The sequence below is a fragment of the Engraulis encrasicolus genome, chromosome 8, assembly GCF_034702125.1.
Source record: "Engraulis encrasicolus isolate BLACKSEA-1 chromosome 8, IST_EnEncr_1.0, whole genome shotgun sequence".
Classification (NCBI taxonomy): domain Eukaryota; kingdom Metazoa; phylum Chordata; class Actinopteri; order Clupeiformes; family Engraulidae; genus Engraulis; species Engraulis encrasicolus.
The window spans coordinates 25,441,654-25,468,792 of NC_085864.1; the positions used below are offsets into that span (position 1 = coordinate 25,441,654).

Below are 27,139 nucleotides of genomic sequence, written 5' to 3' on the forward strand. Positions count from 1 at the left end.
CACCATGTGACATGTCACCTCGTCAACGCAACATCGACGAAATTTCGAAGTTTGACAGGAAATCTAACCGTCATGCAGCATTTTCATCCAGGGTGCATTGCTGTCTAAATGCGCATGCATGCGTTGATGTCATCTATGGGCAGAGCTGCCAGGGGGTGGTCTGTGGAACTTGAGCATTGCAATGCATTATGGGGATTGTTGGCACAAATCCATAAGCACTAAAAAGTCATTTTCTGCCTTTTCTCGGCCAAGAAAGCACCAAATTAGAAATGTATGCTACTATTCTACTACATATATGATCCACTTTCAATACATATTCATGTCTCCACCGATGGAATGCCCCTTTAACTCTTAGACTGTTGAAAAAGAGGATTCCCCAAAAATGGCTGTACATAATATGCAGTGAATGTGCAGTGAATCCATAATTGCGTGGCCATCAACACACCAAGATATTCGCTTAGGGATGCACAAAGCACATTGAAATGTACAAGGGTGTGCAGAGGGGGAAAAGTTTGGGAACTGCTGGCCTAGGCCGGTTCCCAACTTTTTTTTGGCATGGGACCCCATTTTGACATCGCACATTTCTGGGGACCCCACTCACATTTTTTCCCACAACAAACATGAAAACATGACTACACAAGTTCTACAGCTACAAAAGATCTAGGTTATTAAACCTATAGATATTTATGACAGTCTAAGATTGTGTGAATGATATTTCAAAGAAAATTTTGAATAGGCCTAGCTATTATAATATTAATTAGATGGGGCCGCGAGCCCATTGTTGTAACACTGATTCTTGAGAAAGTGGCTAAAACAGGTTGTAATGTTGACAGAAAAAAACAAAGTGAATTACAAAATTATATGGTATATCCTCATAGACTAAGGTCTTGGCTTTTCAGAAATGCACAAGGCCAATCTCCCCATTATGTATTTTTTTCAGAAATCAGGCTTTTCTCCGATCATACCTTGTTTTTTGTCAACACCGTCAGACACAATTAAAAGCTATTAAAATTGTATTGATTTGGTTGCATATGTATCTGGAGTTTTTAAGTGATTATGTGTATTTTTGGTTCACACATATGCCTTTAAATGTTGAAAATTCACTTTTGTTCTATTTTAATACTGTTTCATGTGTTCTAATTTTAAAATATGTACCGTCATGCGATGCTTACTTAACGCCTAAATACAACAAACAATTTTTTGTAATTTCACAAATATTCGTGTAGGCTTAAATTGGCTATTACTTTGATATTTCAACAACTCCTAAGGAAAATGTTGTAAGCACATTCCTTTAAAATGTCCAAAACTCCTTCTTACGGTGGTGACTTAAGAACTGACGGTGGTGACAGTAATCTGAGAGTGGTGAAAGTGGCCTAATTAGTACCTGCATTTAGCAAAATAAATAGCCCTCTCAAGTCAATGGCATCTTGCATAAACACTTTATTTTTGTGTGTGCACAGTATGAGCATGTGTTTTTACTTCATTAGTTAGATAGGAAGTAAGCCACTGGTTGTTGAAAATGTGGTAAAAACAGCTTTTAAGTTGTTCAAATCCAAAATATAGAGGTGTATAATCATAGATGTAGGTCTTGGCTGTGCAGGGAATGCATTGGCCAAGCTCCCCATGTTTAACATTTTTCATAAAATGGGCTCTTTCTTGTTTTGTCAACAGCGGCAGACAGAATTAGAAGTAAAAACACATGTTTACTGTATTAAAGTGAATTACTTTAACAATTCAACATAACTGTAGATACTTATTGTATGCATATTCTTAAAACATGTCAAAAACACGTAAAACATGTGTTTTTTGGTGAACTCCATCAGATGTCACCACCGTCAGGTTTTCTGACAAAAAACCCTCCAAATGCACCTCAGTGGTGGCTAGAGTATCATTTTGGATCACAATTATTACTAACATGCCTAGTAATGTTTCATTAACCAGCACAATTTAGTAAAATATGGAACAACATGATGAGCAGAACAAAATCTGACGGTGGTGACATCTGACGGTGTGAGACAAAAAAACACTCTTAAATATTATGCATTGTTTGTTCACATTAGCCATTTCATTTTCGCTCTGTTTCTTGGGTGCTTCATACCTTTTCTGAAAAAAATTATATTCATTAACATTAATGTAATACAATACTATTAAAACCCCCGACGGTGTTGACAGTTTATGGTTGGGACAGTACCAGTGTCCAAACAAATTAACAAATTGAGGACAAAATAATAAACTTACAGGAGCTTCAGTGATGGTGAAGTAGGCAGTAGAGCTAAAGGTTTGAAAAGGGGTCCTCAGTAATGAAAATTACCTTGTGCATACCTGATTTTATTGTCTTTTAGAAAAAATCTGACGGTGGTGACCAATATGCTGGACACATTTTGAGCAATCAGTAAATAATAGTAAATATTGTTTTACATCCACTATGTGCACATCTGTAGAACCACTTTAATATGGTCTTCCACATCATGGTGATATTGTTCAATTCTGTTATTGATTTTTGTATTTTAAGTCAATTGAAATGATGATGCCAGTCCTTGGGACAGGCGTTTTTACAGGGTGTGGACAGGTTTATAGCCATGAAAAGTAATAAAATTACACTTAAATATTTCAAACAACTGTGTATTCCTGTGACAGACCCCTTGGCCATTACCTGGGTTCATTTTGTTTGTGAAAATTTAGTTGATTTTCAACAGAATTAATATTTTACTGCAGGGACATGTTTTTGCCAAACTTTCAAGAATCAGTGGTAAAACACTGGCCTGGCCTTTGTTTACTGTATTAGGTCTGGATATCTAAATTTTGTCTTTCGTTGTGAATTGATAGAACAATGAAAAGGGCAGTTTGCACATCCACCATCAGATAACAAGACCTTGGGAAGAAAAGGCTTTAAAATGGATTTATTCTACTTTGTTTAAAGTTCATTCACTTAAATGAGTGCTGTGGCATCCTAGCTGAGTATTGCACATTTAGCATGATAGGCCCAGGCCCAATTAAAATAAGAGTTAGGCCAATTGCTTTTTTTGTTGCTAAAAACAATAATGTATATAGTAGCCTAGCTTGGTCCCTCAAATATCATGTGGTTCTGTGAAGAAGAAGAAGAAGAAGAAGAAGAAGAAGAAGAAGAAGAAGAAGAAGAAGAAGAAGAAGAAGAAGAAGAAGAAGAAAATAATTAGTAGGCCTAAAGATTATGACTAAACACATATACTTAACAGAACACCAAATAGCAGTAGGGATGATCACAGAATGCCTGCTTCATTTTTCTCATTCGAACCTTAATTTTAACCAAAAAATGGAATCAGGTTTTACAGCAGGATTTAATTGTACGCACATGCATACTCGTGTGGCCCTCATAGCCAACTCTCTCCTCCCCATAGCACGCACACAGAGAATAATACAATCCATTCACGTGAAACTCAAAACTCCTCCTTTGAAAGTGGCTGAGTTTAACTCTGACATAACAACACTGGCTGTAGTAGTCAGTAGCCCACTCTCCTAGTTCTACCACACGGAGGCTAAACAGTCGCGCAGACTCGGCATTGTGGGAACTGGGAAACGCTGAGCAGGCTGTTATCGGTGACAGTGGTCGGCGCGAAAAAACCGTGCTGCTTATTCCATCAAGACAGTCGTGTAAAGGACTAGGAAGACAAACTGTTTCCACACTCCAGGCATTCATGGCTGTGTGTAACGGGGAATCCAAGGTCAGTATGTTAAACTGGCTCGTCTGCTGTCTGGGGCCAGCCGATATCGGAGGAACACCGTTCATTTTTTTGCGGACATGGTTCGTAGTTGCCCAGCGGTATTCACGATTGCTTTTGAGCGGGGTTCGGTCCGTGGGATAGTCCCCGGTTATGGCCTGTGTAGTCTTGGTAAAACTTGTAGTTTGCCTTTGTTGGCTAATGCGCCTGTTGCCCAGTCATTTGGATGTGTTAACAAGCAGACGTGTAGACGGGAAGATTTAATTTTAGGGCATGTGTTGATGTCAGATCACCCACTGCATGCAACTCTACCTGAACGGAGAGTGGCTCAGAGCGGAGAGTGCGTTCCCTCTGCACCCCATAATGGCAGTGTACCGCGTGGATTCAATCAGCTAGCTAGCGAGCAAGCCCACAGTGTAGTCACGGCGCTAGCCTCGGGTGCATGAAGCGGACTTTACATTTCAGCAGTAACTTCTTGAATAAAGTCTGCTGTCACATTTCCATTGTGTGTCAGAGTATACTGTGCCTCAAAACAGTAGCAGTTAGAAACGAAGTGCTAGTGTTTTGAATGTATGCCTCTCGGTTTGCTAACTAGCTGACTAGAGCTAGTCGATTTAGCTTGCTAACCACAGTGTGTTGATATTTGATAGGCCACCGGTTTTCTGCGTGCTCACATCACAGCTGGACTGCGTACACTGATGGTGTAAACTAAAGCACTCAGGTGTCAATACTCCGGTTGGAAATAAAGCATCGTGCAGATAAGTGATTATTGCGCACGAGGGTGGTCACTGTTTATTTTTCCTTTGTTTTGGTGGAAAAGTCATGTAAACCACGTGGGGACGTCAATTTATCCTCGCGTGAAGAGGTTTAATGAGGGGCTTTAACGCTGCATACACATTATGAGCTTAATACTGAAGTATACAAGAACTGGGTGAGAATAGGGGTCAGATAATGGTGTAATAACGTTGACCAGCTGCTGAATGTAGCCTACTGTGAGATCAGATGTATCCATCAGATGTATCCATTAGCATCACTGAAGCCTTCCCCTACTATGCCTGGCTGAAGTACAGCACTAGTTATAAATTGTGCTGCCTGGCAAGATGTATCGCACCCAGACCTGAATAGCCTCTCCAGCTCAATCAATCTATCAATCAATGTGATGCACATCAAAACGAAACTGTCATTCAATGTATGTAGTCAACTTGTATAGCCTACTGATGTTGTTATCTCATGAGCTCTGCTACCCTGAGTTCCACAGCAGCTCTCCCACAACTGTGTCAAACAGACCCTGCATGGTCCTCATCAACCTCTCCTCCAGGCATCTGTGCTATGTTGATATGCGTCCCATGCCATCTCTGAGGAATAAATCCTGGCCTTCAATCCCAGTGGCAGTCCCAGTTGCAGTATGAAATTGACGGAAGAATCCACAAGCAACAGTGATGCTACTTGTGGTTTTACAACTTTGGGGAAATTCCTCTAAATTGGCATCTGTAGCTGGGTTTATGTAAGAGGCAGTATTCGTATAGAAGAGAGGCATGTTGCACCTAGGCTACCTCTGAGATTCATGTGACCGCGCACATGAATCTGTGAAGGCAGCTGTCTAGTGGTAATGTAGTGTACACAGTTAACATTTCCCAACTCTCACGCATTCACATGTGCCGTAATTTCATTATGAGGAACTTGGACTTTTAAACCTGTAATTTTTATCCCCCTTTAAATGTCTAGTTCGGAAAGGGGCATTTTAAAAGCATATATATTTTTTGGATGTTCTATTATATGATTTATACAAATGCAAATGTAAAAAAGCTTGAATCCTAGGTGGCCTAATGATTAGGACTTTGTTCTTGGAATCGGAAATGTGCAGGTTTGAGTCCCTTATTGATGGCTGAAGTGCCCTTGGGCAAGGCACCTAAACCTCACTTTAATTCTAAGTGTTTGGTGCTTTTGGATGAAAGCGTCAGCTGAGGGTAATATAATGTTTTAGCTGTGTAATGCTGTGCACACAGTTAACATTTCTCACCAATTCACATGTGCCATAAGTTAATTTAATTAGCAAGGAACTTGGACTTTTAAGCTTAAACATTTGATTTCACTTTAAATGTCCAGTTGGTGTGGGATATTTGAAAAGCATATTTTTTATATTTTTATATGATTTCTAATGCAACTTAAAACATTGTTCACCCTAATGATTAGGGATTTGGTCTTGGAATCGTCAGGTTGCTGGTTTGTTTCCCACATCATTAATGGCTGAAGTGCCAGCCCCTTGAACAAGGCACCTAACCTCTCATCATTCACCCAGGGACTGTAACCGCTACCCTGTGCCTTGTATTAAAAGCGTCAGCGAAGTGTCATGTCATGTCCATGTAATGTTTTGCAGGTGGACATCAGTGGAGAGACGAAAGTCAACTCGTGTCATTATGAGGGAGCGGTGGTGATCCTGGATGCCGGGGCACAGTATGGGAAGGTGATTGATCGACGTGTGCGAGAGCTTTTTGTGCAGTCAGAGATCCTGCCTCTGGAGACGCCGGCATTCGCCATCGAAGAGCAGGGCTTTCGGTAAAGCACTTCAGCATCCTTCTCCTTCCCTCTATCTCTGGATTACTATTACAAGAAAAAAGCCCCAGTTTAGATTGTATACATACTGACAAATAATTAATATAACATGTAAATAAACAATTAACTATATAGACAATAAATAAAACGAACCGGAAGACTTCCCAGTTCAAGGGCAAGGTATGGTCATATCCAATAGATACTTCATCTTTTGTCTTCCCATGTGATGCTATGCCAGATGTTGCATTCTGACCTTTATACATACATTTTGTCCCCCCCCCCAAAGGGATTTGTTTCTGTATATTTGAGGTGGTTTCCTTATCTAGTCCTGTTAATGAATGATCTATTTTTAAGTGTTTGAATTGGTGGGTGAGGCAGGGTTAGACATATACACTATGTTACCTCGACTTTGAGGTCATCGCTCAACTGAGGTGAAATTAGTGCCTCAAACCGATATTTGCCTCTAGAGATCATCTTGGCAGACTTGCACTTTACCCATCTTGAAGTGCCTTGTTTAAAACGGAAATAAAAAAACAAAGGCATGAAAAATCCAGAAAATGCACTTAACTACTGCAGATTTAAACACAAGGTTCATAAGATAATAATCATCTCCCTTTTTAACTGATTGAATCAAGTGACATTTTTTGATGTGCAAAGTGTTGGTTGGCATGTTCCTAGTATGTTTACTGTTCCTGATGTGGCGTAACATCTCACTCCGGTGAGAAAAACTCGAGAGGCCCCATGTTTGCGTTTTGTTCAGGTCAAGAACCACACCAACCTGTTCATCCTCAGTCCCCCTATTTGCCTGTGAATGGCCCTCTGTTTTTTTCAAGCAGTAGTAAATCCACCAGTTTCTCTGTTTCTGAAATGTTGCATGGACCTTAGAGGATGTGCCTTTCTTAAATGCCTAGGGGTTATTCGAAGTAGTCGACTGCTTCCAGAGTAATTACTATGAGAACAGAAAGTATAGCTTGATTCTCAAGCTGTCTAGTTGAGGGACCTTTTCTTCGTAAGAAAGGGTTTCCTTAGGCTACCTCTGGCAATGTGTAAGCTCCTCAAGTAATTGTACCAGTGTGCATAACCAGGTGACCTATGCCAGCACTCAGTAAATTGATTTAACAAGCCCTGGAGCAAAACACAAGAATTTAAGATTATTTTATTTTATACTGTGACCCCTTGTGTCTAATGTAGTGTTTCTCAACGGAGGCGGTACAGCGTCCCCAGGGGGCGTTGGGGAGCTCTAGGGGGGTGTTGAGAAGGATACAGCTGAAAGGGGGCGAGGCTTACTTGCCGTTTGGGGGCCATTAGTCCGTTTAAATTTTTAATACCAAGGCGAGTGTTGTCAGCATTATGATGAGGTTAAGGGTGCGTTGGGAGGCTTGTGATGAAGCCAAGGGAGCATTTGTTCAAAAAAGGTTGAGAACCACTGATCTAACTAAATGTGTGATTGACCACAGGGCCATCATCATATCTGGTGGACCTGCTTCTGTCTACGCTGAGGATGCGCCGTGGTTCGATTCGGCTATATTCAAGATCGGCAAACCCGTCTTGGGAATCTGCTATGGCATGCAGGTGAGATCAAGTCATTACTAGTCTCTTGTCCCAACACCATTTTAGAGATTACTCAAATCAGAAATACAGGGGTGCATTTCTCGAAAGTGTAGTTAGCCTGTCAGAAACTTGGGTTGTTGTCAATGGGAAATTGCATTGCAAACAACAAAGTAGCTAACGTAGTTAGCAACTATGGCTTTGAGAAATGCAGCCCCAGGTGTGTACACTTGCTGAGCCTTATGTGTTCATGTGTTGCAATCTTATTATAAGTTATAACATACAGTTTACATTTTATTGTAAATATAATTTAATAATGTGTTTTTTTATCTAATAGATGATGAATAAAGTGTTTGGGGGCACTGTGCACAGAAAGTGTGCGAGGGAGGATGGAGTGTTTCGCATTGGGATCGACAACTCCTGCTCTCTCTTCAGGTAAAGCCCCAATGTCCCATTTAATTAGTCTCAGTAGAATGCTGTGTGATTAGTAGGGGTGTAAATCACAGCCTTCATTTCGATTCGATATCAATTTCTTAGGCCAACGATTCGATCACTTTTGATACTTTAGAATGGTCCACAATTCTATTCAATTCGATTCGAGTCAAATCAATGGTTCATATTTTTTTTTAGCTTACAGGCTTGGCATATCTGTAAAATGTTAAATAAATTAAATAAGTTGAAATATCTAAGTGCATTTCATTTGAGTGGCAACTTTTATTATGGGCCTTATTATTGCTGCATGAGCAAAATACAATGCCTCACAAAATGAGTGCAATAATTACAAAAATCGATTAATCAATTAATAACGATTAATTGATTGTCTTGTGGATGAATCGATTAATTGAATCATGGGCTGTAGGAGTATTTACACCCCTAGTGATTAGCATTGTCTTGCCTTGCCTCCTCTGGATTAACTTTAACCACTTTGTTTTGTTTTTCTTTCTTCCTCTGTAGGGGCCTTCAGAAAGACGAGCTGGTTCTGCTCACTCACGGAGACAGTGTTGACAAAGTAGCGGACGGCTTCAAAGTTGTGGCTCAGTCTGGAAATATTGTTGCAGGTACGAAGGGGAGATTGAAGCTGCTCAACTAGAAAGGGGGGAATGGTGTTGGTGCAGCATGGTTAAAAAAAATCCACAAGGTCCTACCGTGGCGCATATGGGAAGGCACTCCTTTGCTATGCGGCCGACAAGGGTTCGATTTGTGGCCCGGGTCCTTTGCCAACCCTTCAACTCGCTTCCTGTCACCATCTACACTTTATTAAAGTCAAAAAGACAACAACAGTTGTGCTGACTAGTACTGCATCTGCACTTTTGCATTTTTCCCTCTTTTTGAAGGGTTGGAGAATGAAGTTGACACTAAATAGGCTTTTATGAATTGCCATGGGATCGCTGTCCAGTCCACACTTGTCAATGCAATAAGGTCTGTATCATCAAGTGCCTTTTTAATGACTTGTCAACTTGTGTCTTCCGGCTAGGCATTGCCAACGAGCAGAAGAAAATGTACGGCACGCAGTTTCACCCCGAAGTGGACTTGACGGAAAATGGGATGGACATGCTGAAGAACTTCCTTTTTGACATCGCTGGCTGCAGCAGCAACTTCACAGTGCAGAACCGACAGATTGGCTGCATTCGCGAGATCCAGGAGAAAGTTGACAAGTCCAAAGTTCTGGTAAGGATCGATCCGAGTCTCTCATGTGTTATTTACTATGTTTTTGCTCATTAGTACTCAGGGGCGCTGTCTGAAAAGCTGGATCGTGGAAAGTTCACTAGTCAGTCGGTGTATAAACAAAATTTGAAAAAGTTGTGGTGGGAATTCAAAGCAGATATCAATATCACAAGGCAGAGGTTCAAGGCTATGGGAGGTTTGGCCTGTGATAACACTTTCAACTTCTCTTCTGAAAAATGTGTGGAGTGGACGTCAGTTTCTGAGGTCTTTGAAGGCTGCTTCAATCTGTTGGAATGCCTGGGTATTGAATGAGTAGTTGTCAGTTTGTAGGCTCACCTCTTGAAATTATTGAATGAACAATCAGACATTAGGAAAGGGTATAATGACCGTGACATGGTGACTTGCTCTGACGCAGTGCATATTCTAACTGCACAGATTGTGGCATGATTATATTCGTGGGGGGTGGGGTGTGTGTGTGTCACGTTTTTAAACGCTCCCATTAAATCTGGGCTCGCTCTCAAAGCGATTTGATTGGCTTATTCCCCAGAGTTCATGTGAAGTGGGTTTGCGCTCCAGGGATCTAAAATGGGTTATATAGGAAAAACCATGTACTCCCTCCCTCACTGTCAGACTCTTATTAAGCTCCTCCCTCTTGGCATACTACTGCAACCTTAAATTAGAGAGACCCACCAGCACACTTCACAACAACACCGTCTTGCTGTCCAATGCTGGATATTGAATTAATTGGGAGCTTAGCCGGTCTATCCCAAAACATTTAATTAAGCTTGTGACATTTGGCACACTGAAGAAGCTGACTCGTTTAGCTTGTTTGAGAATAATAAAGTCAGTGTGTGCTTAGGAATTGGGCCAATAATTGATGCCTACAATCAAGTAATCGATTATGCTCAGTGTCAGACATGAAACTAGTCTTTGACAATGTGTACAATCAATTTAATTCGCTGCTTGGCTATTGCTGTTGCTGGCTGTTTTGAAACCCATTGGGTGTTTTGCTGAAAACCATTGTGCTAACTTAACGTGCACACAAGACACGACCAAAGCGACAAGTAGAATAGGTCGTTGAGGTTTCACCATGAATTCGCTGTATTCGCTTTGGGTGTGATATTGGTTTGATTTAGCTAATCACTTAACGGCTCTGGATTGTGAGTCTGGGACATCGGAATATATGAACATTCCAATTGATTTTTGCTGAATTGCGTCATAACTCACTACCATTACTCATAGCCACAGCGAAATCGATTTGGTTGCACAGTTGGCTAACCTTCCTCAGAGACATGATGACTTCCATTGCTCTGACACGATGACTTCCGTCACTTTTGTTATACACGCACAGTAATGAATTTGTGTTCCTTAGGTGCTTCTGAGCGGAGGAGTAGACTCGACAGTGTGCACAGCCCTTCTGAACAAGGCACTGAACCAGGACCAAATCATAGCTGTGCACATCGACAATGGCTTCATGAGGAAACGGGAGAGCCAGAGTGTGGAAGAGGCCCTGACAAAACTGGGAATCAACCTGAAAGGTAGGACCATTAATTTAACATAGCGACACGTTTGCATTGCATTACATTAGCCCATTGTAAAGAACTTGCATGGATCAGTGCCCGCTCGCCCTCATCAGAACTTGGTTTTCGTCTTCTTCCCTGTGTTGGAATTCTACATTTAGAATCTACACAGGCTAGTAATGTAATTTGCACCAAGACACTTTGCCGCTCATAATGCTTTATCATTTATTTCACTAGTGGTGAATGCAGCACATACCTTCTATAACGGCACGACGACCCTGCCCATCTCCGAAGAGGACCGCACTCCCAGGAAACGCATCAGCAAGACACTCAACATGACGACAAATCCTGAAGAGAAGAGGAAGATCATAGGAGACACATTTGTCAAGGTGTGTGTGTGTGTGTGTGTGTGTGTGGTCCTTGTTTTCATCCGTTTTGTTATCAGTTTATTTAGCGTTAATCATGCGAGCACAGCATCAATGTTTCCTGTATTCAATGTCAGTATCAATGTTTCCTGTGGCCAATATTGACATTGTGACACATACCAGTACTTACCAGTGGATATTACTTCAATAAGCTTTGCATACTGTATTTATCATGTTCAATATTTCTCCCCTCAAGTTAAGTGAGTGTGAATTAAGCGTCTTGTTCCCTTTGGTGTGACACAATCTGGCCTTATACTTAGTGCCATCTTGAAATGCAGCACCTTGTAAAGAGCATACTGTCACTTTACATATTTGTTTTGAAGTCCCACCTTTTAAAGGTTTTCAACGTTTTGACATTTATTGATTAAAAAAAAAAAATGAATCTAATTCATTCATTTCCTCATTGTCATTTTTATGACAATGTTATGTGCAATTGTACTTGTTTTGCCCCTAAAATGGGCATAGGTGCTTAATTTGGCAATAATTCAAACAAGCAAACAAACTGTCTCATCATGCTTTGGCGCTCCTCCCTCCCTCCCCTCCAGGTGGCCAACGAGGTGATTGGTGAGATGAACCTGAAGCCAGAGGAGGTGTTCCTGGCCCAGGGCACGCTGAGGCCTGACCTCATCGAGAGCGCCTCCATCATCGCCAGTGGCAAGGCCGAGGTCATCAAGACGCACCACAACGACACCGAGCTCATCCGCAAGCTCCGGGACGAGGTGGGAACTTTGGAAAAAAATATATTTTTAGGTTTTTTTTGCCTTTATTTCTGACAGGAGCGTGGCGGAGAGACAGAAAATTAGTGGGGAGAGTAGCCTGGGAACTGCCTTTAGTTCTACTCAGTCGTTCCGAAGACACTCTCACTTGTGATTAGGTCTGGTGATAACCAGGCAATGGGTAGAGAGAGACGGGGAAGGATTGGCATTTGACTCTGGCCGGAATCGAACCCGGGTGGCCAGCGTAGTAACCCAGTGCCCTATTGTTCTTTGGGATAGCTTCAGTGAACTTAATCTGCACATTTTATGAGCAAAAGTTGCTTTAGCATTTTTTTGTCATCATCCCAGCGGAGAATGAGGAGCCAGTCGTGTTTCCCAGCAGCAATATTTCCCAAATGCCTCCCCTGTACCATCACCTGTACTCTTTCAGTTAAATCTGATAAACACTGACATGAGGTCAGTTTTGCTATTCTGCAGTAAAAAAAAGTTTAGCTGAACAGACTTTATTGATTAATGGTGATTTCCTTCCTTTTCTCATCAGGGAAAAGTTATTGAGCCGTTGAAGGACTTCCACAAAGATGAGGTGCGAGCCCTGGGCAGAGAACTCGGACTCCCAGAGGAGATTGTCTCTCGACATCCGTTCCCAGGCAAGTCTAGCACTCATGCAGGACGTGATGATGTTGGCTTTTGTATGTCTTCAGTATTAAGTGTTCAGTGTCTTCAGGCTGTTAATATTATGTGATATCGTCTGACTCTCGCACAGGTCCTGGTTTGGCCATTCGAGTTATTTGCGCTGACGAGCCCTACGTCTGCAAAGATTTTGCAGAGACAAACAACCTCCTCAAAATCATCACAGACTTCTCAGCCAGTGTCAAAAAGGTAACAGTGCTGGCATTTTCAGGCAAATATCTTTCACATGATCCTGCTACTGCCCGGAGGAGCAAATGGTCTTCATTTGTAGGGGGCTGCTGTAGCCTAATGATTAGGTTGCAGGTTTGAATACAGCAAGCGCCCTTGTGAAAGGCACCTAACCTCAAATTGCTCCAGGGACTGTAACCTATACCTATTAAATAACGAAGTGGCTCTGGATAAAAGCATCAGCTAAGTGTAATGTAGTAGTAGTAGTAATAATAATAAATAATAATAATAATAATACAGTGGAATCCGCTTATAGTGGTCACGTTTGTCCAAGCCAATTTGAACACTGTAAGCGATTGATTACTAAAACCGAATTTGTATTATTTCACCCCTTTTTTGTCTCTACCTGTCTGGCAAAAATGAGCGCTGAGAAAGACGAGGCTTACATGCATTTCAAAGCATAGACCACGCACGGGTCGTCATCTCTTATGATGTCAAATAAGTTTGTAAAGTTCCCATTCCACAAACGTTTTCTGGCGAGTTTCTGCACAGTGTGATTCAGGTTATGCATGCAAAACGCCGCAAGAATGCGCACTTAAAATTGCCACGCCGATAAATAACACACTGCTGCATAGCCTGCTGTACAGTAGTAGCCTACAACGTGTTTTTTTTTGGACACCGTTTAAAAAAAGCCACGCAAAGAACTGGTTGGAATTGGGAAAGTCGCGCTGGGCTTGCTGGCATAGGAGAGATGAGAAGGGCGAGGGGGAGTGGGAGGGACTCGTGGGGAGACGCAGCCTGTACAGCTGTTGCAGTTTAAAGGTAGCCTGAGGAATGCCAAGCTTCGCCAAAACATCTCGTTGGCTCGTTTTTGGTAAATTTTCATACGTTTCGAAGAGCCTATGTTTTTCATTCCCAGAATAAGAGAGACATGATTCACGTGCTTGCTGTCCGGTGTTAACTCGTTAGGCTACATTGGCTAGCGAGACAGAGGCATGTGTACACAGCCTCATCACCAGAGAGTTTCTATGTGAACAGGTTGCGTCCCCACTCAGTCGAGCCATGCCTGCAGTTCACTGGGGTGCTGTCGGGAGAGCGCAGCCCATTCACTGTATGGAGTTTGCACTCCTCGGTTGGCGCCCCTAGAGTAGGCTACAGTAGGCTACCACCCGGAAAAGTGGCGAGTTGAGTCTCGCGCAATACCCTTACAACCTATCTGGCATATAGCCTACAGAAGCAGACGTCGGGAAAGGAATCGCGGGAGTAAAAAATGAAATGGCTACACTGAGTTTTTCAATACTTTTTGCACATGTTTACATTCATAAAATGACAAAAATGAACATTATAAGCGGATTTTTGATCACTGTAAACGAATTATTTAAACAGTATTTGTATAGAAATGATTCTGTCCCAAGCTTTTTGATCTATATAAGCGGTTGATTACTATATCCGTGACCACTATAAGCGGATTCCACTGTAGCAATAATAGTAATAATGATGATTTTCTGCTTTTATGTTGGTAGCCCCATACGCTCCTCCAGAGGGTAAAGTCGTGCATATCAGATGAGGAGGAGGAGAAGTTGATGCAGATCACCAGCCTTCATTCACTCAATGCCTTCCTATTGCCTATCAAGACAGTCGGCGTCCAGGTAAGCCCTTCTCAGCTCTTGTCTTGTTTGTTTATTTGTTTGCTTATTTATTTATGCATTTTGGGTACATTTTGTCTGTGTTTGCACTGGCACAGTATGCATTGAAATATTCACACGATCAGGGGTTAAGTAATTACAGTGTAAAAGTAATGCTGTTAATTTAATTGAGGGGCAACTCCCTTTTTTATATTCTGCAACACTTTGACTTTCAAACACCATAGTGTGACAAATTGTATTGTTTTGGTATAGGTAGAATGGTTTATTCCAAGTGACTGACCTTGGATCTCTAATTGATAAAATCTTACCCCTGAGAATCTAGTGTGTCTCATCAGTCGGCCCCTGGGGACGTTCATAAGCAGCTGTGCTGTTGCGCACATAACCAGGGGATACACGCACACAACTGAACTCTTCGCCTGGCACTTGAAAATGTTCTTATAAAAGGACTTTTGTTCTTCTAATTCATTACAAAATTGTTACTAAAAGGGCTCTACATTCTTCTTCATCACCAGCCAAAAAGGCTGGTGGATGTTTATCTTACTAGCCAAACACACACTCACTAATGGCTCAAAGTGGTTAGTAGAGAGTTTTCTTTTCTACCAGCCAAACTAAATTTCACATTATATTCCCCGGTAGCAGGACACCTATGATGTCATGTGGGCGTGCAGGCGTCTAAGTGGCTTCTTTTCTAACTTTCTGGCGAAGTGCCGATACTAATTCTATCGCATCTGGTTGTCTAGTCAAGACCGCGTCGTTAGTTCTATCGCATCTGGTTGTCTAGTCAAAAACCCAGTCGTCAATTCTTTCGCATTTGGTTGTCAAGTCACCCCAAAGTTCTGCGTGCGTCCTTACATGCCTCCGATAGAGGCGCGTCTCACTAGATTAGGAAGTGGTGCCCATAGCAACGTACCAAGCGCAGTGGTTTATCTACTCACTCACGAAGCCTTAGATCAACATATTAATAAATTGATACTTAAATGCTGGTAACCGGGTGATAAGCGGAACAGCTGCCTTCGAGGTGTCCCGATATCAAGGGAAAATGGACTTGGTGAAGCGAACAGCCCGACGGGGCAGCCATCCATTATTTCCCTTGATATCGGGGCACCTCGTTGGCCGCTATTCCATACATATTGCAAGTTGAGTATCTGCCTTTTACTGGTAGACTGCAGTCTCGTGTGACGAAGGTAATTGTCACTAAGATTGTTTTCAATTGTGGTTCAGAGCCCAGGCTATTTTTGTAGCAGCCTTCTCTGTGAATATGCTTTTTCCTGCAACCTGTGGTTAACCATACTTGCTTGGAAACTCTGTGTTTGGGTGGAGTGTTCTGGGGCATTTTTTCAGTTTGTGTCTTCACCGTGGCTGTAGCAATGGTGTTGTAATAAATTGAGTTGGCAGCTTCTGAGAATAGTGTCAGTATGTTAAGCTAATCTATGCTATATATGCCTCCACGTCGGCCTGGTTAGTCTGGAGTGTGTCTAAGGGGTTTTAAAAATAGACTTTTAATGGAAAGACGTAAACATGTCAACCGTGAAAGATTAGTCTGCCGTTGAATAGCACACACCTTGTCTCTCTCCTCCACCTTCCTAAAGCGAAACGAGCCTGAGAGAGGACGAGCGATTTTTAGAGTTCATGGCTGTGATTTTAGGAGAGGGAGGAGAACTTGTAGAGAGACTTCAGGATGTTTGTGTCTAGAGGCTTGTGTTGGCGTGTTTTGTGGCTGGCTGGTGGAAAGGGGAGGGAAGCGTAGGGGAGTGGTGACTGGGATGAGTGTCTCAGACTCAGCATGAAAACACCCAACCCACTGTGAAGACAGCCGTAGCTAGGGGTGTAAATCACAACCTCCATGACGATACGATTCAATATCGATGTCTTATTATTCGATGGGATGTGATTTGATTATTTTCGATACTTAAGAATGCCCCACGATACAATACGATTCGATTCAACTTTTTTCCAATTACTTTTCCGCTTCTATTATGTTATGGAGCTAGGGCATTGGGTAGGGGCGAGGGATTCGATTATTTTTGATACTTAAGAGTGCCCCACGATACGATTTGATTCAATCGGCAGATTATATCGCGATATATCGAAACATTTCAATTATTATTTACACCCCTAGAAAACACCCAACCAGCTCAGTTCAGCTCTGGCTGGCTGCGCCAGACACCCCTGCTAGCCCTCACCGCACACTGCTAAATATACATCTTGGAGAGGCCTGTGGGGAGGAACATCCTTCTACCCCATTGCATAATCTGTGGCCCTCGCACTTCCTAAATTAACTTAATTATTATGTTAACATTATGCCATAAATACATTTCACGTTGTTGACAATGTTCCTACTGTTGACATTTTGCTTTTTGGTAGTTACACTTGAAAAGTTCACTGGCAGTACACACTGCTTGCACATGTCTGGGAAAGAAAAAAAATGGTTATCCTGAGTGGGTGAGTCATTTTGTGGTGAAGGCTCCAAGACTGTAGTTATGTGTTAAACAGAAAATCTGACTGGACCTTTGTTCTGCCTTTCTCTCTGTCTCTGTCTCTTTCTCTGTCTCTTTCTCTGTCTCTGTCTCTCTTTCTCTTTCTCTTTCTCTGTCTCTCTTTCTCCTTGTCTGCGTCTCTCTCTCTCTCTCTCTCTCTCTCTCTCTCTCTCTCTCTCTCTCTCTCTGCAGGGTGACTCGCGGTCGTACAGCTATGTGTGTGGAGTGTGCAGTAAAGACGCCCCTCACTGGGAGTCCCTGATGTTCCTCGCCAGGCTCATCCCACGCATCTGCCACACCATAAACAGGTAGTGACATCATCTTCCTCTCCCCCTTGTTGTGTTTTTTTGGACTATGGTAGTCGTCTCACCCATTACTGCCCTAGTGCAGCAACTACGTAACTTGTCAACATTTAGTTTAGACTGAAAATGGGCTTCATTCCACCTCCTTCGGTTTGTGTTAAAACCTTATGGTCCAAATATCTCTAGTCTTAGAATTACTGCTTTGTCAAAATTGCAGTAACTACTATATCCAACCTAATACCAAGCCTTTGAAGGCCTTTTTTTTCTCGGTTTCGATGTTGGTGTTGTTACTGCACTTTGCCTTTGTTGGGCAGCATTCTACTGGTCAATAGAATTCCAAAAGTGAATTGCTCCTTTCAGAGCATTCCGCTCCTATCACTATGTGGCCCCTCTTGTGTCTGCAGAGTCGTGTACGTCTTTGGGCCGCCAGTGAAGGAGCCACCCTCCGACATCACCCCAACTTTCCTCACCACGGGCGTACTGAGCACGCTCAGACAGGCCGACTACGTGGCCCACTCCATCCTGAGGGAGTCTGGTAAGGACCTAGCCAGTCTACATCACTTCTTGGATGGCCCACAGAATATAGCTAGTGTGCAGTTGATGAAGTAGTACAGAGATTCTCAAATGGTGGGCCCTGAAGGTATTCCAAGTAGGCCTTGAGATCATTTTCTGAAAATCAAAATAACGTGTGTGTATTGATGTTGACTATGTCAGTGATATTGTTTATCTGGTCAGAGGTGGACCCCGAATATCTGTGAAAATTTCAAGTGGGCCCAATGCCAATCACAAGTTGGAAAAGGCTGGGAACCCCTGTAGCAAAATGGCAAGCGGAATATGTTGCTAGTAAATGATTCAATTGTGTGTTGATCATCTCAATAATAATGTGATCAATTGCAGAATATATATGAGTATAATCAGTCTCAGTCATTGTTTATGCTTTCATTGAAACTAATTTTCATGTGACCATATATTGTGATTAGTAGGTGAAAAAGAAAAATGTGTCACAATGGTACGTCTTAAACGAGACCTTCAGTCCAGTTGATTATTTGGCATGTTTATTGCCGTTTTGAGGACCATTAGCCGTTCAGTTTATCCCCAGGGTCTCTCCACTTCTGCTCTGTACATATTTACCTTACCTAGTAACCTTAGTAACCTAGTCTAGGGGGAGCAGGTTTATTTACTCAGGTCCCTGACCCTTGACCTCGGCTATTTCCTGTCTCTCTATCCAGACCTCCTAGTGACACAACACCTTAGGCATCGCTTCTAAGTCAGGCCAGGAACAATACAAATATCGTCTCTGAGCTCCCGAGAAATCAGGAACTCCACCCACTTTGTCGGGCATAATCAGGCAACTGTGAGGCACCACTGGGGGCAGCCATGGTTCAATGGTTAAAGCGCTGGTCTTTGAATCAGAGGTTTGCTTGTTCAAATCCCACCCTTACCAGCACTTTCATCCATGGCTGAACTGTCCTTGAGCACATGCACCTAACCCCACATTTCTCCAGGGCCTGTAAACAACACCCTGTACCTAAAATAAATAAGTTACTTTGAATTAAAAAAAAAAAAAAGCGTTAGCAAAGTGTAATGTAATGAAATGTAACCGTCTCTCTCCAATCAGGCTACTCGCGTAAGATCAGCCAGATGCCCGTGATCCTGACGCCGCTGCACTTCGACCGCGACCCGCTGCAGAAGCAGCCCTCGTGCCGACGCTCCGTCGTTATCCGCACCTTCATCACCAGCGACTTCATGACCGGCATCCCCGCCACGCCCGACAACCACATCCCAGAAGAGGTGAGGGATTACACTCTATTACATTACATTTTGATTATATTACATTACTATCCACGCCTGACAACCACATCGCACAGGATGTGAGTCATTACATTAGAGTACAGTACATTACATTTACATTACTTGAACAGCCATGCCGGATAACCACATCCCAGAGGAGGTTAGCCATTAGATTACGCTAAATAACATGTAATTACACTGTATTACATTACACTTGCATTACATTACACAAAACTATCCACGCCCGACAACCACATCCCAGTGGAGATGAGCCGTTAGATTACACTGCATTACATTACATTACATAACATTACCATCCACGCCCGACAACCACATCCCAGAGGAAGGGGAGATATTAAATCACACTGCAATACAGACAACACATCCCAGAGGAAGGGTGAGGCAATGTATTACATCTGCATTTCATTATTAGCCACACCTGACAACCACATCCCAGCGAAGGTGACATAACATTACACTGTTACGTTCTATTGCGTTACGATATGTTGCGTTACATTAACCACATCCCAGAAGAAGTGCGCGAACACACTACACTACACTACACTACATTACCGACAACAACATCCCAGACGAGGTATTCCATTGCGTTACATTATATTACCGGCTACTCCCAACAGGAGTTGAGATGAGATCAATTTGATGGGCACACTGTTGCATGGGCAACTGTTGCATGGGCCATGGGTTTGTCACTGGTGGCTTTGTGCACCAATTGTAATTCACCCTGATTCTGAGAGAAGCATTGCGAAACTTACGATGCTGCAGTGCTTACAGAAATGGTTTGAACTGGCATGAGCGTGGGTTGGGGAATCATCCCAAACTCAGGCATGTACACAACTCTGTGTGAAATTCCACATTCCTGTCAGATTTCTTCCAGCATATTTACCGTTTCGTCATTTTTAGCATTATTCCTTTAACTTTTAACATTACAGCTATGCAAACTTGGCTCTAAATCTTGTCTTATCTCTCCGTCTCTGTCAGGTTGTTATGAAGATGGTAAACGAGATCAAAAAGATCCCCGGCATCTCCAGGGTAATGTTCGACCTGACCTCCAAGCCCCCTGGAACCACCGAGTGGGAGTAGGAGGCGGAGCCCAGAGGACAGAGGTCCACCTGTACCCTCCCCCCACCTCTCTCCTGCCCCCCCTCCTCACCCCCTCTAACCCCTCCCCTGATCCCCTCCAAGCCCCCTGGAACCACCGAGTGAGAGTAGGGGAGAGAGAGAGAGCGAGAATGAGAACAGGACAGGACAGAAGTTCACATGTACCCTCCCCACCTCTAACCTGCCACCTCTCCCCCTCCTACCACACCTCTCTCACATTTATCCCGACCCTCCAACGCTCGCTCACCCACCCACCACAGAGTCAGAGGAGAGGACAGAGGTGCATCTGTGCTCTCCCCCCACTCCTCCTCTCCTCTCCTCTACCTGCCCCCTCCATCCTTTCCCCTATCCCATTTCAACCTGTACCCCTACTACCCCCCCCTTCCTTCCCTCCCCTCCACGTGACCCGCAGCGATCGGAACATTCCGTAAGGATGGCAGGCTGTACTGTGATGAGCGCACACCAGTGGCCGCTATATAACTTTATGCACCCATCTCCTCCTCTTCTTTTTATGGGGGCGGAGGGGGTGGTTGAAAAATGTCTAATAATAATAATAAAAAGATACGGTTACTTGTTAATTATTGCTATTACAGTTATTGTCCAATGATGATGATAACTTCTATTTTTATTATAAGTTTCTCTCAATGTAAAACAATGCATTTGTCCATTTTTTAGGTTTAGTTTTTACATTTTTCTGCCAGTTGGTGAAAGTGTGGTTGGGTTTGGCCGGTAAGAGCTGGGATGTAGGAAGGATGATCTGTTTCCTCCTTATGTGTTGTCCTGTGCCTCCTGACTTCACTCATCTGACAAAAAAAAAATTGCAAAGCCAGGAATGTCACATGATCGTTATTTTATTAAGTGTTACATTGCATTAGAGCGCCAAACAAAGAAAAAAGTTCTCAGATTTTGCTTTTTTCTCTTTTTTTGCGATGAGATGATCTCTGCTCCGTGCTCTGGCTCTGGCTCTGCGTGTGCCTGGCTCCCAATATTCACCCAGTACATCCTCCTCTCTAAGGACGGCTGCTATGGTGGTGATGTGACCAATTCTTTATTATAGGTTTTTTTCCTTTTTAAAATGAAAAGAAAGGCCTACCAGTCTGACAGAATGAATTCAACTTCAGTTTAACCTGTTTTTTTGCCAAATGTTTTTGATAATGTTGCAGTTTAGGGCAGAGGAAACTCGTCCTCGGAGAGTGAGAGTCTCTGATCTTGTAAGCAGCAGATGTGCACGTGTGTGTGTGTGTGTGTGAGAGTTTGCGTGTGTGAGTGACGGAAGCGCCTCATTGTGAGGGTCATCCTGAAATGTTGTGCCTCTTTTCTCCCCCCTTTTTTTCTCCTTGTGTATGTGGGGACAAAAGCCATCCCCAATGCTGTCAAGTCACTAACATTTTCATGCTGCATTTTTTTTAAAGAGTTGGAAACAAAAACAACGCTGTGTAGATGTTGAAGTTTGGGAGAGTAGCAAACTCATCTTTGTGTGTCTTTCTTTAAGAGAAAAAAAAACATGACTACGGCCAGTGGTTCCATCGCCTTGGCAACCTTTTGCACATTTTAAATCACATCTGTGTACCCTAAAAACAAGGCCATTGTGCTTTTTTTGGCTATCTATTAAAATCACTTCTCCTATGATGGCGAATGAAGATATGCAGCAAGGACTTCATCCTTTATCGTAAAGGCCAGAATGAGGCGTTGAATGAGCCCATCTCTAGCCTAATGTATGGCCAGCCTGGACACTGCAGGATGTCTTGAGGAGCCTTGACTATGTAAAACAAAACCTGTCACCTTGTATTGCCCATGGCCCGAATGCTGGCCTGCTTAAAGGTAGAGAATGTGTATTTTTCTCAAGTTTTGGTTCATATTCAGAGGTTCAGAAGCCCATTCACAAATGTTCCCCTTTTCATACAATCTGTACCACCACCTCCCGTTTCTTTTCACTATGGATATTTACGCCTTTCATACATGAATAAATGGATTGACTACATGTACCGGTCAGGCGTCTTTGGCTGCAAAAGCTATTGTGCTCTGGTCAAACCAATAAATTTAAATCCATCACTTCGCAAACATTTATGAGAAGATCATAATGTGAATGGGCAGCATTTTGAAAATAAACTACTGAAATGACATACTCTGCCTTTAAATGGTCACTGGTCAGTCACAGATCCACAATCCCCCCCCACACGTGACCCCTCTGCTGTAGATACATGTCGCAGTGTGATGGTGACAATGAATAACATGCTATCAATATTTATTGTCTGTTATGTCTTTTTGTTTCATTCAACTTTGTATTCTAACTTTTTTTGGTCATGATCGCAAAAGAACCATGCAAAATCAGTTTTATTCATTGTCTTAATCGCAAAACAATTGTTCTTAAATGTTACCTGGTGTCGCCTTTTTACATGTATATTTTACAGGATAAGAAAAGAAAGTTTAAGTAGTGGAGTTGAACTGCAATATGGAATACTATTCAGTTTAATTTATGCAATTCCTTGTTTTGGATTTATTTTTTAATGAACGATGCTTATTTTTTTTCCCTTTAGTATTGTGCCTCAAACCAAGCCACCGCATGCAGTTTTCAAACTCAAATTTGTATAATGGAAAAACAAGCTTTAATAAAGAAGTTCATGTTGAAAGTCACACTTGGCCTGTGTAACAATTCTTTGCCAATAATAATAAAAAAAAATAATAATAAAGATGTAAAAATAGTAACGTAAGTACTGTAATTGGGCAGCTACCAACTCGTGTTTATACAATAGGACATAAAACGTGCAGTAAAAATTCAACATAAATGTCATACCATGCATACCTGTACATTTCTGTAGTGTTGCAGTCAGTGAGATGAGGGGGAAAGTCACACTTTATTTGTCTAACACAAATTTGCAGCTATGACTGCAGTTTGAATAAAAGTGGAGCAAAGTTGCAGAAAAAAAACCTATTTCCATATCAATATAAAGACCATGCAATGAAATTAAAAATCTGCTGTGTTATGGTCAATAAAGCCAGGGGGATCAGCAGAAGCTTTTGCAGACAGGCCAGTAGCCCTCGTTGTGTTACTCAACCTGGCATGAACTGGCTAGTCTTTGGCCTAGAGACTGGACTCATGCGTAACGCGAAGATTCACATAATGAGATTGACATGCAGTCATGCGGTTCCCTTCCGAAGGCCCAATGTGACCGGCGTGCTGTCCAATTAGCTGTCTACTTTATTAACCGAAGGGCCCATCCATGGCACATGAGGACGGATATAATGAGGAACAACTATAAAGTCATACTATAAAATACATTCACAGATAAAAGAAAAATTTAAATAATACAAACCAAGGCCTATGCCTATGTTCGTGTAGTTTTACAATACAGTGCTTCCATCTAGTGGACAATAAATGTCATTACAATATTATGTCGAAATGGTGAATCATGCAATATTATGGCTCCCAATGCTGCCAGCAACATACAGTATTGTTTGTTTGTTTTTTAGTTTAGTGGCTTATTTGTTTGAACATTTAAGAGACATATATTTCATTAATCATTTCCATCACTCAATTCTGACCCCTGAAATTTCCTTTCTGTTCTCATCTCAGAGTGTAGGACAAAGGCCTCAAGCTGATGTTTGTCAGCTTCAGTGTGTGCTTACTGTAGAGGTTTGCTGATGAGCAAGCTGTGAACCAGACACACAGGCAGATGTCAAACTAATTGGCACTTACAGTATTTCAAGCATAGCACTGGCGCTTATCCTGCGCGTTAGGGTGCATCAGTTGCCCCCTATGAAAAGATATCGCCTTGGCCCTATAGTAAAAATGTTCTACACCCAGTAAAAACACACTGTGTAAAATATTTTGAAATTTGGATGAAGTCTACCGGGGCCACCAGCCCCATGAAAATAGAAAATAATGGTGATAGTCAAAATCTTGGATAGAAACAGGGCTGGACTGGCCATCTGGCATGGCGGGCATTTCCCGGTGAGCTCCGCACCCTCGTGGGCCCCCATTTTTTTTATTTTTTACATTACTGAAAATAGGGGCCCATGAGGGTGCAGGGCCCACCAGTGAGTCAGTTCTCCGGCACTAATAATAATGAGGGCCCCCCCTTAAATCCAAAAGTACCCGGGCCCTATTTATCGCCCAGTCCAGCCCTGAATAGAAATGGACATTTTGCTGCATAAAGCTACCCAATAAAAACATATTGCCTCAGCTGTGTGATAAAAACATGTTCTATGCACAGTAAAATCACTCTGTGGAAAATCTGTTGAAATTTAGATTAATTCTACTGGGTCCACCAGGCCCATGAAAATACAAAACAATGGTGATAGTGATGGGCAACCTGGATTCCAAAGTCCAGTGCCACATATTCCAAATATAGCCAATATAATGAACCAGCTGACCCACTGCCAGTATCAAGCAAGAGATTGTATGACAAGTTGTATGACTTTTGTGTGCTTCACCTGTGGGCCTACAGGATTGTACAGGTAGCTGTTAATACCTGGTGGAACATCTGTACTAAAGCTGTGAATGCTCCTTGGAATGACTTGTGTTTTTTCAAGAAATCCCTGCAGTAGTTCAATAGAGTACATACAATACAACTGTATGTGATGTTGGAAAGAGTGGCTTCCCAAAACCTGTACTTAAGTGGCTTGTAGGTATGTCATGGGTATCACCAGGTCCAGAGTCCATTGCCAAGGGCCTCTCAGGTAAGTTATGGTACTCATCTGATGGAGTAAAGTGAAATACTACCACAGGCGATGGGATAAAGAAGTAATGGCACTCTTCAATACAGTTGTATTGACTGCCTTGTAGCCTAGGCATTCCAAGGCACATTCACAGCTTTAGTACAGATGTTCCTCCATGAATTGTAGGCCCACAGGTGAAACACACAAATATAACAGTCATGCAGCTTTGCAATCTCTTGCTTGATACTAGCAGTGGTCCAAGGCAGCAATGAATTGATATTGTGTTGCAAAAGAGCAAATTTGCCTAAATATAGCAGTTTGACCATCAGTCTGTCCTGAGACTGAAGTCTGTGTAAGTGGATCGACTGAATACACAACCTGCTTAGATATTCCTTCTGTTTGTGCTCCCAATACAGGTGATTTCACTAATTACCTCATCAACCTGGCTTAAGTGGTAATTAGGCTCAGCTGGTTCATTATATTGGCTGGGGCAAATGTGTCACGCGGTTTGTCCACCTCTGTTTTAAGACAATGGCAGACCTAGATTCAAAAGCTACAATCCAGTGCCACAGATTTCAAATTACCTGGTTTTACCTGTCCAATTGCCCTAACTGGAAAGGTAAAACTAGGTATGTCATTTGGAATATGTGGCACTGGACTTCAGCTTTGGAATCCAGGTTGCCCATCACCATCGCCATTATTTTGTATTTTCATGGGCCTGGTGGACCCGGTAGAATTCATCTAAATTTCAACATATTTTACACTGAGTAATTTTAATGTGCATAGAACATTTTTATCACACAGCCGAGACAATATGTTTTCATTGGGTAGATTTATGCAGCAAAATGTCCATTTCTATTCCAAGATTCTGACTATCACCATTATTTTCTATTTTCATGGGGCTGGTGGCCCCGGTAGACTTCATCCAAATTTCAAAATATTTTACACAGTGTGTTTTTACTGGGTGTAGAACATTTTTACTATAGGGCCAAGGCGATATCTTTTCATAGGGGGCAACTGATGCACCCTACTGCGCGTCTCAGTGACGGGCACAAACTAATGACATTCCTTGTCTGATCTCCAGGTGGAACAAATCCGATCTTCAAAGATGACTACAATATTGGTACTCTGCTGGTTTGGTTTGATGTTGATTTTATATTTAAATGTAGGGTGGGTCCTTTTTAACTGTTCATTTGCATATTTTACTTCCGGCATCTTGAATTACCAGTCATGCACATCTTTGGCTGCAGAGTAGACCAATATTTATGAAGAAGATCAAATTTTGTGAATGGGCCGCATACATAAACCACTTAAATCATGCACTACATTTGTGAAACACGTGAGGTTGTAACCAATTCAACCTTCATTGAGTGCAACACGTCTATATAGGCACTGTTCTCAATCTACCTTTAATGTCAATTTTTGCTCATTTAGAGAGAGGATGACAGATACTCACGGAGCCTTTTCCATGGTACACATGATAGAAGAATTATTGACAGCGAGGAGGCAATGTATGCCACAGCATGAAGCTCCTCACACCAGAGGTGTCAAAAGTAAAAGTAAAAGTTTAAAAAAAGAAACAGTTTCCTTCCAACACAAGTAACTTATCTGAATAACCAGTATACCTGTGTACTTGTCTTGTGATCAGCTAACTCTGCACTGGTTGGATCAAGTTTGTGGTGGGTCCTTGTTAGGTTTTCAGTGTTTTTCTGTAACAACACAGTCTATCTCATTAGGTACAATGGTGTAAATGGTGTAACAGCTATGTAATGCCATGTGCTAGTGTTGTAATTACACCACAGAAGTACTTTTACTTTTACTTTTGACACCTCTGCCTCTCACCCAACTCATCAGTACTGTATATGACTGACAGAGCCTCTATACACAGTCTGACACCAAAGGTTCCCCCTTTGCACCATGTCATGACACAAAAGGCCACCACAATCAGGGCCGCAGACAGCTTTGACCGGGCCCAGGACAAAGTCATCCGAAAGCCCCCCAAACCAATACATGCAATGTAATGAGAACCCAATACTGGGCCCCCTCTATCTGGGCCCGGGACAACAGACCCCTTTGTCCCTCCCCTGTTGGCTTCGCTGACCACAATCACAAGCATGTGTCATTGTCATTGTGACACAGCGCTTCCCAGCACACAAGTGCAC

The 27,139-nt window shown here is 42.4% G+C and overlaps 1 protein-coding gene across 1 annotated transcript in view; it reads left to right on the forward strand.

Annotated features, from left to right (window-relative positions):
- The first annotated feature begins 3,393 nt into the window (after positions 1–3,393).
- gmps (guanine monophosphate synthase) overlaps positions 3,394–27,139 on the forward strand; it is a 37,874-nt gene continuing 14,128 nt past the window's right edge. The window contains exons 1-16 of the mRNA XM_063204566.1: positions 3,394–3,701; positions 6,076–6,254; positions 7,709–7,823; positions 8,137–8,234; positions 8,754–8,857; positions 9,274–9,467; positions 10,837–11,002; positions 11,222–11,373; positions 11,955–12,128; positions 12,667–12,772; positions 12,889–13,004; positions 14,507–14,632; positions 17,299–17,414; positions 17,813–17,943; positions 19,027–19,199; positions 20,199–20,298. Coding sequence (XP_063060636.1) covers positions 3,675–3,701; positions 6,076–6,254; positions 7,709–7,823; positions 8,137–8,234; positions 8,754–8,857; positions 9,274–9,467; positions 10,837–11,002; positions 11,222–11,373; positions 11,955–12,128; positions 12,667–12,772; positions 12,889–13,004; positions 14,507–14,632; positions 17,299–17,414; positions 17,813–17,943; positions 19,027–19,199; positions 20,199–20,298 — 2,077 coding nt within the window. The 5' untranslated portion in view covers positions 3,394–3,674. The remainder of the gene's footprint in view (positions 3,702–6,075; positions 6,255–7,708; positions 7,824–8,136; positions 8,235–8,753; positions 8,858–9,273; positions 9,468–10,836; positions 11,003–11,221; positions 11,374–11,954; positions 12,129–12,666; positions 12,773–12,888; positions 13,005–14,506; positions 14,633–17,298; positions 17,415–17,812; positions 17,944–19,026; positions 19,200–20,198; positions 20,299–27,139) is intronic.